This window comes from Orcinus orca, chromosome 2 (assembly GCF_937001465.1).
Source record: "Orcinus orca chromosome 2, mOrcOrc1.1, whole genome shotgun sequence".
Lineage (NCBI taxonomy): Eukaryota > Metazoa > Chordata > Mammalia > Artiodactyla > Delphinidae > Orcinus > Orcinus orca.
Window position 1 is genome coordinate 61,300,366 of NC_064560.1, and position 15,721 is coordinate 61,316,086.

The window sequence follows — 15,721 nt, forward strand, 5'->3', positions numbered from 1 at the left end:
TCCCCTCCCTCTTCATATGGTGAGGAATGCTTTATTGAATAATAAAGTCTTTTTTCTCAAGACTTGTTTTTGCCGCACTGTATTGAAATTACTAGGCTGTTTCCAGTGCCTAGATGGTACTCAAATGTGTTAGCGACTTAGTAAAATCCTATTTACAAGGAAAGATGGCCCAACTTGGGAGGTTTTTAGCAGTGAGTAATGCTGACATTCGGCGGGGGTGGGGGTGGGGGCGGCGTTTGCTCTGCAAACTGGGTGTGGTGCCAGCGGAGCTGCTCCTGGAGGAACTGAATCTCAGTGGTTTGGAGTAGTCAGTTCCGGCATTGGTATGTTCCCCTTCTGTATTGCACAGAGCCGAGAAACCACTGAAGTCGTGTGGTCTGCAGGACTTGTTCAGCTGGTTTCACAGACACCTAATTCAGATTCCCACCCTGATTCTTTTCTCCATATGCTCTTGGTCTGGGCTTGTTTTAAGGCTTATCACACTAGAGTTCTCTGAATAGTCATTTTTTGTCTTGCTGAGTGGTGGAATGGGTAGGGTCAAGTATATGCTCTCTTTGACAAATGATATCAATAAGACAAAGTAGATAGGTATTACGCAAGTTACTGGGTGTCAGGCTCTAGAAGTACGTTTATTTCTGGGATCTAGCTGTCCCCCACGCGTACACAAACACGTTGCTACCATTATTTAGAGCCTACTAGTGCTTCTATACGTTATCTCAGTCTTCACAACAATCTTATGAGAGTAGGTGCTGTTCCTAATCCTGTTTTACAGACAGGAAACTGAAGCTCAAGAGAGGCTAGTTAGGTACGTCATTCTTGCTCATTCTTATTTCCTTCCCTCTTTCTCAAGGAAGAAGTGGGTATGTTCCTTCTCATAGATAACTGCCCATTGTGTTCTTCAGAACCTTCTTTTTTATTCCTTTATTTCTTGTGTCTTTAGTCCCTCTTCCTTATTCTTTTCTTGCAGGGCGCAAATATGTGCCTATTCTTCAGTTATTTAAAAAAAGAGACAGAGACATACCGCCACTTCAGACTAACCCTTTCTTTATCCCCCCAATTTCTCTTCTTCCCTTCTTAGATTTCTTGAAGAAGAACTCTACATTTTCTGTCTCTAGTTCCCTACTTCTAGTGACTTCTCTAGTTATAGTAATCTGATCCTCCTGCCTCATCACTCCACTGAGACTCCCCCCTATTGGGATCCCAGATGACCTTCTTCCTTATTTGCCATATCCTTTTCTCTTTGCCACCCATCTCTCTGCAGCATTTGAAATTGGTGACCTCTCCCAGCTTCCTGAAATTTTTTTCTTCCTTGCTTACCATCACGTGATTCTCTCATAGTTCTCTTTTTACCATAGTAACTGTTCTTTCTCTGTAATATTCGCCTCTTAAGTGTTGGTGTTTTTCCAAGGCACAGTCCTTGAACTTTAAAATTTGTCTCTACAGTCTTTCTCTAGGGAGCTCGTCCACTCCTGTGGTGCCGCTTCTCTTTCTTCTCTCTCTTTTTTTTTTTGGCTGCATTGGGTCTTCGTTGCTGTGCATGGGCTTTCTCGAGTTGCGGCAAGAGGGAGGCTACTTTTCATTGTGGTGCGCAGGCTTCTCATTGCAATGGCTTCTCTTGTTGCAGAGCACGGGCTCTAGGCATGCGGGCTTCAGTAGTTGCAGCACACGGGCTCAACAGTTGTGGCACATGGGCTCTAGAGCATGCGGGCTTCAGTAGTTGTGGCTGGTGGGCTCAGTAGTTGTGGTGGCTGGCGGGCTCAGTAGTTGTGGTGCCTGGGCTTAGTTGCTCCATGGCATGTGGGATCTTCCTGGCCCAGGAATCGAACCCATGTCCCCTGCATTGGCAGGCGGATTCTTAACCACTGCGCCACCAGGGAAGTCCTGGTGCCACTTTTCAAATCTGGGTCCCTGGTCAAACTTGGTCTCTCTCCTGAGTTTTTCAGACTTGTATTTCCAACAACCGGTAGGATGTCTCTACCTAAATGTATCATTGACCTTTCAAGCTGAACATATTTCAGGCATGAACTTATCATTCTGGCTTGCTTCTTGTGTTCCCAGCCTTGTTTAATGGCATAATCTTTTATTTAGTCATCCATGCCACAAGTCACCAAATCATCTTTTAAAAACAAAACAACCTTTTTCCTTTTATTGAAGTTCTTGCAAGTTTCCTATAGATGGTACGTGTTGCCAGATTTTCTTGTGGAACAGTGTGAGAACGTTGAGTTTCCCCACATACTGGACAATAATAAGTTACTATCATTCTTTTTTATCTTTGCCTTTTTTATCTGCTAGCTGAAAATGGTGTTATTGTTACTTTAATTTGCATTCCTTTGATTAGTAGTGAGATTAAGATTTTTTCCCATAATTGCTGGCTACTTATATTCTTTTGTGAATTGCCTGTTTGTGTTTCTAGTGCATTTTCCTAGGAAAATATTTGTCATTTATTTCAAGCATTAAAATATATATATATGCATCTGAAGATTATGGGAGGGCTTCCCTGGTGGCGCAGTGGTTAAGAATCAGCCTGCCAATGCAGGCGACATGGGTTCGAGCCCTGGTCCGGGAAGATCCCACATGCCACGGAGCACCTAAGCCCGCGAGCCACAACTACTGAGCCCAGGTGCCACAAATACTGAAACCTGCGTGCCTAGAGCCCGTGCTCCACAACAAGAGAAGACACCATAATGAGAAGCCCATGCTCCGCAACGAAGAGTAGCCCCCGCTCGCCACAACTAGAGAAAGCCCACGCACAGCAACGAAGACCCAATGCTGCCATAAATAAATAAATAAAGCTTTATTTTTTTTTTTTTTAAAAAATAAAGATTATGGGAGAGGGCACTTCCCTGGCGGTTCAGTGGTTAGGACTCCACGCTTCCAGTGCAGGAGGGGTGGGGGACAAGTTCAATGCCTGGTGGGGGAACTGAGATCCGCATGCCGTGCAGACAAAAAATTATAAAAATTTTAAAAAATGAAGATTATGAGAGATTATTAGCCCCTTGTTATAGGTTGCAAATTTTCCCTCCAGCTTATCTTTCAAATTTTTTTTTTTTAATTTCCTTGTAGAAGTTCAACTGCTTTTGTGTAGACAGTTTATTTCCCCCTTTTCAAAATGATTTCTGCCTCACAGTCTTGTTTGGAAAGGCCTTTCTCATTTCAAGATTATACAACCATTCATTTATATTTTTTTCCTCCTTTCATTTTTTTATGTTTTAAAATCTCTAATCCACTTGATGTTTAAAGTCAGTAGCAAAATGTGAGGTCAGGAGCTAACTTTGTTTTTCTTTTCTTTTCCAATTGTCTGTTAAACCTCATCTTCCTCAGTGCCCTTCTAACCCCCACTCCCAGCCATCTAACAGATTGTCAAATGGGGTCAATTCTTCCTTTGAAATTACTCATCATTTTTCTTTCTGTTTCTGCCATTGCCCTAGTTGGAGACCTTATTATCTCTCACCTGGATTCCTGAAGTAGTTGCCTAATATTGCTCTGTTGAATCTATCTTCCGTGCTGTTGTCCTAGTTACCATACTAAGTGTCAGATCTGACCAAGCTACTCTTCTATTCAAAAACTTTTGTGGTTCCCATTGCCTGCAGATTAAAATTCTATTGTTCCAGGTACATCTCCTACTCCTCTACCACAGTGATTTGTCATTCCCTAAATATGCCATTTGTTTTCATGCCTTTTTGCCCTCTTTTTTATGCTGTTCTCCTTTATTTTAAATGTCTTTATTTCCCGTTTTCACCTTTCTAAATACAATTTATCTTAAAAGCCTAGTTCAAATATCATCTACTATTGTAGCTAGTCGTTTAAGCATCTCTGTTCCCAGAGGGTGATCTCCAGGTAGTTAGCGCATTTTATGCCACTGATAAGTGTTGCACAGAGTGAGCCGTTAGAAATGTTTCCTAAATGGATATTTAGCTGTCAGAGTAGATTTTTTTTGGAAAATTGATTTAAAATATGAATAAAACAAAGCTTTATCAAAATACACTAGATATGAAAGCTGTATCAGGACTATTTATAAGAATTATTATGCAATTATATTAAAGATAGACTTTTATATAAGCACTTTTCACACTAATTGTGTCAACTTCAATGTTTAATATTTTATAGGCCTCTCTCTTGGTCCTTGGTAGAGTAAGTGTTGTTAATGAGGTCATGCACTGTGGTTTAGGGTGCTTCAGGAGGCCCAGCTCCAGAACTTGAGCTTTTATTAGTATTAAGGAGGGTAGTAGCTTTTATTATTTTTGAATAAATTGCTGGAATGTAGCACCTCAGTTTGCACTTTAGAATCACACCATCTTGGGTTCAAGTGTGAGCTCAGCCACTTACTAGATGGGTAATCTTGGACAAGTTACTTTACTTTGAGGAGCCCATAGTTTTCTTATATCAGTAAAATAAGAATAGTAATACTACTTACCTTATGGGGTTTTTGCAAGGATCAAGTGAAATAATACATGTAAAGTATTTAACTTAGTATCTGCCAGGTGGTGTTAGGGATTTTTTTTTTGGTGTTATTTATAGAAAATGAACCATTCAGATGTTACTGTTTTCCTGTTTAATAGTTGTGTTTCAGATCAGATGTCACTTAAAAAATTTTTTTTTTTTAGTAATTTTCATTTGAGTTAGATTTGTTAAAGCAGTTCTAGGGTTAAACTTGAGGAGGAGAAAATGTTGAAAGTTTAATCCCTTTTTGTGGGAGGAAGGACTAACAACTCTATTCTCCGTTTCCTTCATATAAGAGTTTTGTTGCTGAGTTCTATCTGTGGTCGTGGCTGCGAGACCTGTTCACAGATTGGGTGTGCTGGTCTCACCACTTGGTATAATATTCTCAGAACTTTTTTTTTAAAGTGACTTCTTTGTTAAAACATTTGTACTCGTAGAAACATTCGTACTTGAAAAATTTTAAAACCCCACATTGTTGCCACAGTGATTTTCTGAAACAGATCTGATCAGATCACCTCCCGCTTAAAATCCTTCAGTGTCTCTCGTGACAGAAGGAAAGGTTTCTTAGCATGACAAACAGGCCTTGCACCATCCAGCCTGCTCTTTTTTTTCATCTTCACCTCCTACTTTCCCTTCTAGCAATGACAGTGCTGAACTACTGCATAACCCACCATTTTTTCTCGGCCCTCCCTGCCTTTGTACATGGTATTTCTTCTGCTTAGAGGCCTTCTCTGCCTTGGCCATTTGGTGAACTCCTCCTCGTCATTCTTTAAAACCCATTAATATTTGTGGATAATGTGAAGCTGGAAGAGAAGTTGGTATTTTGGGTAACAGAATTAGGATCCCAAAAGGTGTTGACATTTCGGGACAATGGGCTGAATCAAACATGAAGAAACATAGTAGAGATGAGTGCAAATAATGGATCTAATATGGAGCTGTAGAGATCGGGTTTAGCAGCTGCATATTTGGGGAAAAAAATACTAAGAATCTCTGTTGAGTGGAAAAGTGTTGTAAAATAATTTAATTGAGGCTTTGTCTGTGGTTTTGGAGTGTTCAGAATGAAGGAGTGATATTCCGGTTCCATTTCAGGCCAGTCAGACCACACCTGGAGCATAGTGTTCAGAGATGAATGAGAAAGATGTGAGGGGCAGGGAGTCATGTCTAACACTAGCAGTGATATCAGCTAACGCTCTGAGCGCTTACTCTATTCCAGGCACTGTTCTTAACTCTTTATGTGTGTTATCTCTTTTAATCCTCACAATCGTCCTGTGAGGTAGGTGCTGTTCTCTTTTCATGAAGAGTACTTGAAGGAAAAGGAATCATTTTACTGACAAAAGTGTCAGCATGTGACTCATCATATGAGGGGAAAGGAGGAAAAGCACAAATTTTTAAATACCCAGCCAAGCACTGTGCTAAGCACTGTATTTCACGTGTAATCTTATTTAATCCTCAACAACAGCCTTATTTGGAAAATATTGTTATTCCCTTCTAACGAATGAAGAAACTGGGTAAGTGACTTGCTGTCTTGATAAGTAACAGGGACAGGATATAAATCCACGTCTTTAAAAGTCCCTGGCCAATACTGGTCACATTATATTTTAATTCCATATGTTGTCTTGCTTCAGAAGGCAGCTTAGGGTGTCAATGGGGAGCTAACTGCTGGCTTAATAAAAACTTTTTGGCTACTAGAATCCTGAGATGAAGTGGGTTAACTTGAATGTGTGATTTCCATGTCAGCATCAGTGTTCAGGGTCAGCTTACATCATGATTTGGCCAAGATGTTTTGGAAGCATTCAGGCATTAAAGTGGGGGAGGGAGTGGAAGGTGAGAGGGGAGTGGAGGAGTTGGGGTAGACTGGAAGAGCTTTAATGAGCCTTCCAACTGTGAAGTTCTATGACTATTAAGACAGTTTTAAACATGAGAATTGGTAATATGAGAATTGTGTTGACCAGTGACTTTTCTTTTGTGCATAGATTGATTTATTTGTTAAATTTCTGCTTTACTGAGGTATAAATAGCATGTAAAACTATAGGATATTTAAAATAAGTACTTTGTGGTGATTTGATATATGTATACATTGTGAAAGGATGTAGTTAACATATCCATCGCCTCACATGTTTATCTTTTTTTTTTTTTGGTGAGGACATTTAAGTTCTACTCTCTTAACATATTTTAATTATACAATATAATGTTAGCAACTATAGTCACTGGTTTATGTTAGATCCTCAGACCTCATTCATCTTAAAGCTGAAAGTTTGTATCCTTTTACCAACCTCTCCCTAATTTCTCCACACCCTACCTCATGGCAAGCACTAAAGTTTGACTTTTTTTTAAGATTCCACATTTAAGTGATACATACAGTACTTGGTTTTCTTTGTCTGGTTTATTTCACTTAGTATAATGCCCTCAAGGTCCATCGATGTTGTCACAAATGGCAGGATTTCCTTCTTTCTCATGGCTGAATAATATTTCTTTGTAGACATATACCACAACCTCTTTATCCATTCGTCCATTCCTGGGTACTTAGTGTTTCCATATCTTGGCTATTGTGAATAATGCTGCGGTGGACATGAGAGTGCAGATTTATATTCGATATCCTGTTTTCATTTCTTTTGACTATACAGTTATCCCTCCATATCTGCAGGTTCAGCATCTGTGGAGTCAATCAACTGTGGATTGAAAATATTTAGGGAAAAAATAATTCCAGAAAGTTCCAAAAAGCAAAACTTGAATTTGCTGCTTGGCAGCAATTATTTACATAACATTTACATTATATAGACAACCATTTATATAGCGTTTACATTGTATTAGGTATTATAATAACCTGCAGATGATTTAAAGTATACAGGAGAGTGTGCTTAGGTTGTATGCAAATACGATGACATTTTATGTACAGGATTTGAGCATCCTTGAATTTGGTACCTGTCTACGTGGGTCCTGGAACCAATCCCCTGTTGATACCCAGGGATGTCTGTATACCCAGAAGTGGGATTGCTGGATGATATGGCAGTTCTATTTTTAATTTTTTGAAGAACCTTCATATTGCCTCCATAGTGGCTACACCAATTTATATTCCCACTGTTGGCTGAAAAAAAATGTACAACCTAAAAGTTGAGAATTACGTTTTATTCGGCAGCTTTAATGAGGACTTAAAGCCCAGGAGACAGCCTCTCAGATAGCTCTGAAGGACTGTTCCAAAGAGGTAAGGGAGGAACCAGGATAAATGAGTTTTTTTAAGAAAAAAAACAAAAAACAAAACCCAAACCAGGTAGTCAGACCATCATAAGATTACTGCTATTAAAACAAAACAAAAAACCCAGACATCTCAAGTTAATGAATTAAGTGCTTTTCTACTTACAGAAAGATGCAAGAGTCTGGGCTTATTGAAATTATTCCTTTGATATTCACCTTATGTAGAGCCAGTATTCTTTTTTTCTCTCTCTTGAATCCTCTCAGGATATACCGTTGGGGCTGGATGTAGAGGTTCATGGCTTGGTGGCAGGCAACCTGTTTTTCTCCATCCTGAATTCCCCTTAGGGTGCACCGTCATGGGCCGCTGCAGTGGCTGATGGCTTGATGGCCTCAACGTTCTTTGTTTTACTGAAGTGGCAGAGGACATTCTTTGTCTACACCACCAATAGTGCACAAGGGTTCCCTTTTCTTCACATCCTCACCAACACTTTCTCTTGTCTTTTTGATAGTAGCCATTCTAACAGGTGTGAGGTGATAGCTCATTGTGGTTTTGATTTGCATTTCCCTGATGATTTAATGATGTTGAGCATCTTTTCAGGTACCTGTTGGCCATTTGTATGTCTTCTTTGGAAAACTATTCAGTTCCTCTGCCCATTTAAAAATTGGATTGTTAGGGGTTTTTTTGCCATTGAGTTGCATGAGTTCTTCATATATTTTGGATTTAACCCCTTATCAGATATATGATTTGCAAATATTTTCTACCATTCCATAGGTTGCCTTTTCATTTTGTTGGTGGTTTCCTTTGCTGTGCAGAGGCTTTTTTTAGTTTGATATAATCGTCCTTGTTTATTTTTGCTTTTGATGCCTTTGCTTTAGGTGTCAAATCCAAAAAACTCATCTCCAAGACTGATGTCAAGGAACTTACCCCCTATGTTTTCTTAAAGGAGTTTATGGTTTCAAGTCTTGCATTTTTTTAGTTTGATATAATCGTCCTTGTTTAGTTTTGCTTTTGATGCCTTTGCTTTAGGTGTCAAATCCAAAAAACGCATCTCCAAGACTGATGTCAAGGAGCTTACCCCCTGTGTTTTCTTAAAGGAGTTTATGGTTTCAAGTCTTGCATTCAAGTCTTTAATCCGTTTTGAGTGGATTTTTGTGCCTGGTGTAAGATAAGAATCAATGCATAGATTTATTCTTAAGTGTATTTATAAAGTTAATTTAAATGCTTAAGTTTTATAAGGAAGCTTTGTGTCTGAGTTGAGAATTACTGGTGGCCTTACAGTTAAACTGAAATATTTAAAACCCTATTAAGTGGACAGAACTTGGAGAGATACCAGCCTTTTTCCTGCATGGGATATCTGAAACTTGGTCCTGTTTAGACAGCCCTGTGGAGCTCAGCTCTGTTAGGCTTTGGGGGTGATGTGGTAAGAGCAATAGTGGTTTAGTGAGAAGGATTCTAAATTAGGAATCAGGGCCTTCTTATCGCACCTTTGTCACTAGCTAGCAGGTAACCTTTGATAGGCCTTACTCTTATTTGTAAAATGAGAGAGTTGTACAAATAGGTACAGCCTTTGGGTAAGCTTTTGAGCAATAACATTTTTTGTTTTGGAGTTTCCAAAGGAATTAATTCTAAATAAGGAAGAACATTGTGTACAGAGATGTTCCTTGCAGAATTATTTAATGGTTGAAAACATTTAGAAATGATATAAATGCCCAACATAGGTGACTGATTAGCATTTGGTAGAATTTTAATGTAACTCGAAAGTCTTGAGAAACTGTATAGTAACATGAAAAATATTCATAAAATGTTGAGAAATGTTTTGTAATTTTCCTCAATGGATAGATTTTATATAGAGGGGAAAACCCCAAAGGGATTTGCCCTAGAAGTGCATTCAGTTCCTTTCTCTCACATTTTGTGATGCTGTGAGTTTGTGGCAGAGGGGGAATCTCAGATGGGCTGTAGAGAAGGACAGGAGAATTTGTTGCATCTTCTCAGAATTATAGTAGAATCCAAACTGATGCTGAGATTAAGAATCTAGTAATATAGCATCCTACTTAATGCTGTTAATTTTTCAAGCAGTTTGGTCCTAATTTAACTAACTTTATTCTTATAAACAAACCAGGTGATTCTCTGCTGTGGAGCAGAGCTTAGAATGGAGGGTGAGCCACACAGGGAATTGGAGGGCAGTTTTGGGCTTGCGGCGGTTGTTTAGAGACACTTCTGTGCTTTGCCTGTTTCCTCTAGCTCTCCCTCTCTGCTTATTCCTTTCCACCAGATCACAGGTGGCTTTTCTTCAGGCCTGACACTTGTGTGATATTTAGGGTATTCTACTCCGCTATAGAAAGCTTGTGAGTCTTGTCATCAGTCAGGACTGTTTTATAGCAGTTAGACAAGAGAAGGCAAAGGTAAAGGATTGTGGGAGATGTGGCTGTGGTCCCTCCTTTTACTCTGATTTTAATCCAGTGATCTCAGAGGAGAGGAGAACCTAAACAGCCCTGGTAGCTGGCTCTGATTCAAGCCAAAAGCACTACTGTGTTGTTTATCCACAGTCTTCCCCATTTTGAGAGGAAAATAAGTAACTTTTTCTTCATACTATTATGTGGTAAAGGGATATTTTGGGCTTAAGATTTATTCTAGGTTTGTCCCTGTTAATGAGAACATAAGTTAGACTGTCCCCTGAGAGCAGGGATTGCCAGGAGCTGTTTGCTGTATCCTTTTTAGCAGTAAAATATTGGATGGACGATTTCATGAGATGTGTCCTTAGACTACAGCTATTTTCCATACCATTGACCTATGTTCTTTTCCACATTGTCCTATGGTCGTAGGCTCTTGGAGAAGCATAGTTTGGATTTTGTAGCTGCTACAAATTGATATCTAATTTAGTTACTATGGTAACTCTTCTGGAAAATTAATTCGTTTCTTCTTTTTCCCCTTACGACATTTCAATTCAACTACCTAAAAGAAAAGCCAGAAGAGAAAACTTAATATCATTGGGTGTAGGAAATAACCAGAAAATTCTCTGGCCCATTCATCTATCCAGCTAGTATTTATTTAAGTATCTACTATGTGTCAGACAGTATGCTAGCTGCTTTAGAAGTAGAATAGACTTGAAAGTGAGGTTGAGTTAACTATTCTATAGAACTTGAGAAAAACAGGAACATTGTTGCTTTTCCTTTTTTTTTTTTTTTTTGTGGGAATCTTAGCTCCTGACCACAGATTGAACCCGGGCTCCAGCAGTGAAAGCACTGAGTCCTAACCACTGGACCTCCAGGGAGTTCCCTCATTATTTTTTAAAGATTCTGAGTGGTAATCTCAGTTTGAAAAGATAGAATTAATATAAGAAATTTTATTCTGAATTATAAAACTAATAATTTTAAAAGTATGTAAATTCAAGCTCTATTGTATATCTTTTCAGGCAATTTTATTAATGTAAAGAATTATATAGAAACACACATAAATGGGATTATAAATACATTTATATATTATTTGGTCTATTTTTCTATTGGTATGTTAGAGTTTTCTTATAAATTTTCATGGGGGTGTGTGTGTGTATAAAATATGGCATATTTAAATGTGGCTCAGTTTTATTTGTCTTTTAATTTAAATTTTAGGTATCAATTAACATTATAAATGTTTCATTCTTGTATTGTCCCATTTGGCAGTAAATCTAGCTTTTACTTCAGTCTCCTGTATCTCTGGATTTTTTCTTTCCCCATTTGGCTTTTCAAAGATTTATTACTAGGGAAACAGACCAGGCATCATCTAGTGGTCCCCCTCAACCCCTATAAAGAATGGTAAAGAATTTGGGGATACAGTAGCCTTGTAAAATTTGAGTAGCATACTTATAAATTAGGGGTTTTCAAACCGGGGTCAATGAAATCTCTGAAATTATATATTAAATTTAAGTATATATACATTTTGGGGGGGAAGGATCTGTAGCTTTCCTTAGATAGTCAAACGATTCTGTGATTCAAAAAAAAGTTTAAAACCATTGCCCTAAATGACTTTTTTAGTTAACTACATTTCTGTTGGTAGAAAATACATGCAAATAAACTTGGCTTTGTTTTATCTTGGGATTCCCTGAAATCTTGTGAGAGGTGTCCGAGGGGGACAATATAGTTTTCCGTTACAACTTCCTTTCCCCTCTAAAAAAACACATAAGAATTCACTTTTACTGCTTCCATTGGAGTTTCCTTAAGTATTTTAGGTGAGATGATTGACTATTTTGGAAACCCCAAAACAACTTTAAAATCTGAACCTAGAAATTCACTATGGATGCTGAATTCTCAAACCAGAAAAGAACCTCAGCTGCAAATGTAAGTTTCTGAACAGTTGAGAGATGGTGGCTTCAGTTACAAAAGGTTTTTCTTAGGAGTTCTTAAGGCGCAACTGAAGGAGTAAGGGAGACAGTCTGGGCTGAGGCTCGTGGGGCATTTAGGACCTGGGGAGCCAGCTGGCTCTCTTGCTGCAGGAGAGGAAAGTAGGGTGGAGAAGAGGGTGGCGTTTATACTTGGAAATTTTCCTAAGTTCCCTGCCTCTGAGATCTGACTGGGCCAGAACAAGGATGTGTGTGAAATTGAGTCTTCAAACACTATTGCTTATGTTCAACTTAAACTTTTCCAAGGAGAATGGAAATTAAGCTTGAAATCTCTGAAGAGGGGAGGGGTTCATACCTTCCCTCTCTTTTGTCATGTCCTCCCTCCTTCTGTGCAGGTGGATGGAAGCATGCCTGGGGGAAGACCTGCCTCCCACCACAGAACTGGAAGAGGGACTTCGGAATGGGGTCTATCTTGCCAAACTAGGAAACTTCTTCTCCCCTAAAGTGGTGTCACTGAAGAAGATCTATGATCGAGAGCAGACCAGATACAAGGTGAGTCCATCCTTGCTTGGTGCTTAAATTTCTGTAAACTTGAGAGAGAAGTTTAGCATACTTTATCCTGTGAAAGAGTTACTGAGAAATATGTGTAAGTGTGTTTGTTCCAACAAAATAAAATACCTGGCAGAGTGGAGAAAATTTAGTGCAAAGTCAAGATACAGTAGTAAAAGAACTTCAGCTGTCCGTATTTCTGGCGCAATTCTAATGAGTAATTTGTATCTAGAAATTTTCATGGTCCTTGATGAATTTTTTATTTCTTAGAAGGTAGAGGAAGTAACTAGGGGAATTACTACTTTAAGTCTAATTTTAACCAAGCTCTGAGATTTGTTGGCAAATTGAAAGCGATAGCAACTTCGGGGGAAGAAAATCACCCCATGATATTAAAGTTTAAGGTAAAACGGGACAGTGATCCGATTTCAGAAAATTGAGATACGTGATTGATTCTTGTGGCCCAGGGCCCTCAAAAAGAAGACTGCTTTAATTAAGTTGGGATGTTGACAAGGACCGAATTCCCATTGCTCACAGAGTTTCTGTGGGGAGCTTTCCTAAGAGCTCTTATCTGAAAAAAGGATGAGTATAGAAGATAGTGGAAGATTGCAAAACCAAGAGCAAATGTAAGAGGGGTCAACTGTAAGAATTGGGCAAGAGCTCAGAATGAGTTAAGGATGAAGACAGAATCAAAAGAGTTGGTTTTTTTGTTTGGCTTTTTAATATTTAAATTAAAAGGAAAACAAGGAAAGTATAGGTCTTAAGCCAAAATTAACATCCCAAATAGAAACTTTTCTTCATCAAAAAGCAAAGACTTATATGCTGAATTTTAAATAAGTGGTTATTCTGAAGACACCTCCTGAGCTGTTCTGTTGACTCTAAAAAATGTGTGCAGAACAGGCAGACAGAGCAGTCTCCAGCAACAGTAAAGACAATAGCCTACACCTCTAACCGTCTTGAGGGTAAACCTTCCTAAAAAACAACAGGTGTAGAGGTTAAGAGGGGGATGTTTATATGTGTAGTATGAAAATACCTCATTTGGGGAGTATCTTCTACTTGCCAGACACCACACTGAGTGCTTTATGTACATTTTCTTAGTTAATCTTTCCAACAAACATAAAGTAGGTGTTAAAGATGGGGAAACTCAGAATCAGTAGGGTGAAGTGACTTGCCCAGTGTCACCAATAGATAGCCAAGTCAGGAATTGAATCCAACATAATTGAATTCCAAAGACCATGTTCTGCTGAGCACACTGTACACAGGAAGATTCTCCAGATGGTTCTTAACTGAGGAGAGCTGAGATGTGGATTTGGCTTTTGGAGATTAGAATGTGTAATGATACAGACAGACCTTAAGTTTAAGGGGACCATGTAAAGTCTTACAGGGAAACTTTTATTGATACAGAGTATTTATTTAGTATTTGCTTCAATATTGCCAAACAGTGCCTAATGGTCTTTTATTTGTTCTAGGCAACTGGCCTCCATTTTAGACACACTGATAATGTGATTCAGTGGTTGAATGCCATGGGTGAGATTGGATTGCCTAAGGTAATTTATGTGATATTCATTGTTCTGGCTTAGTTCTGGCTGTTTGGCATAACAGTTCTCATTCTACCTGTAAAATTATTCTCAATTGATTCTTTGGTAATATATCTATCTATCTATCTATCTATCTATCTATATTTTAATACTAAAGGATCTCTTCGGTTTGTTTTAGGAAATAGCTTTGTTCTTTTTCTTTTATATTTCTCATCCCTGCTTCACCTCACCCTAGAGAAATTCCCTATGATGTCAGTTACTTTTACTACACCAAATTATAAACATTATAATTCAGGGCTTCCCTGGCGGCGCAGTGGTTGAGAGTCTGCCTGCCGATGCAGGGGATACGGGTTCGTGCCCCGGTCTGGGAAGATCCCACATGCTGCGGAGCGGCTGGGCCCGCGAGCCATGGCTGCTGAGCCTGCGCGTCCGGAGCCTGTGCTCTGCAACGGGAGAGGCCACAGCAGTGAGAGGCCTGCATACTGCAAAAATAAAAATAAAAAATAAAAATAAAAAAAATTCACATACCATGAGGGAATTCCCTGGTGGTCCAGTGGTTAGGGCTCGGCACTTTCACTGCCAGGGCCTGGGTTCAATCCCTGGTTGGGGAACTAAGATCCTGCAATCTGAGCAATGTGACTCCCCCCCCACAAAACAAACAAATTCATATACCATGAAATTCACCATTTTAAAGAGTACAGTTCAGTGGATTTTATTCACAAAGTTGCTACATTCAAGTTTGACTTTAGGAAACATAAGGAAATATTTTAGAAATGTCATCTTCCAGCTTCAGAATAACCAAATTTGTAGGTAATATGAAGGGTTTATTTTACATTTCAAATTGTAGAGGCAGTATAATGAGATTTACTTCTTTTATCTGGTTTTGGAGGTGGCTGTAGGTTTTTTGTTTTTGTTTTTTTGACAGCTTTATTGAGGTGTAATTGATTACAGAAAAACCATACATATTTAATGTATACAATTTAATGAGTTTGGAATGATAGCTGTAGTTTTGATACGGGAGTGTGCATCCTTGAGTGTTTTGCTCAAGAGTTTATTTAGTGCTTCTCTTAATGAAATTGCCATCTCAAGTGTTGGGCTGCACCTTGCAGGCCTGCAAGCCTTGTAGTTGCCTTGAGAATGAGGGAGGAGTCCGGAGACAGCAACAGAGACATCACTGGTTTATTAGATAGGGGATCTCAGCTGTCCGAGTCAGGGTTCTGGAGTGACACCCTACCGTGGACGGCAGACAGCAAGCAGAACACGGCAGCAGTCTTTGCTACTGGGGGGTGGGGATGAGGGGGAGGAGGAGTTTACCAGTTATGGGGGAATTGACGTCAGTTTGGCTCATCAGTTAGTTACCAGGGAAAGCAGCAGAGGGGCATGTCCCTCATAGCCCCTTGGGCAGAGTTTTTCCCTTTGATAAGCTATCATAGTGGAGCCATTCTGATCTAAAGATCACTAACATTTACTGATTAGGCTGTATAATTAAGAGGGAATGTCAGCCATATGAGTAGGGTATAGGTGAAGCAGGGACTGGTTGAGCAGGAGATGTACAGAGAGCAAGAGAATAGCCATCTTGGGTGGCCTGATCATACATCTAGCTACCTAGTCCTACCTTGAATCCGTAGAGGCCCTGATACAGTGTCACTGTTAGAGGCATGGACAGCTTTTTTTCCCCCCTATCCTCTG

General features: G+C 39.3%; 1 protein-coding gene across 1 annotated transcript in view; it reads left to right on the plus strand.

The window, feature by feature from the left end:
- Positions 1-15,721, plus strand: part of IQGAP1 (IQ motif containing GTPase activating protein 1) — a 102,387-nt gene that overhangs the window by 23,662 nt on the left and 63,004 nt on the right. The window contains exons 3-4 of the mRNA XM_012536205.3: positions 12,344-12,500; positions 13,964-14,041. Coding sequence (XP_012391659.1) covers positions 12,344-12,500; positions 13,964-14,041 — 235 coding nt within the window. The remainder of the gene's footprint in view (positions 1-12,343; positions 12,501-13,963; positions 14,042-15,721) is intronic.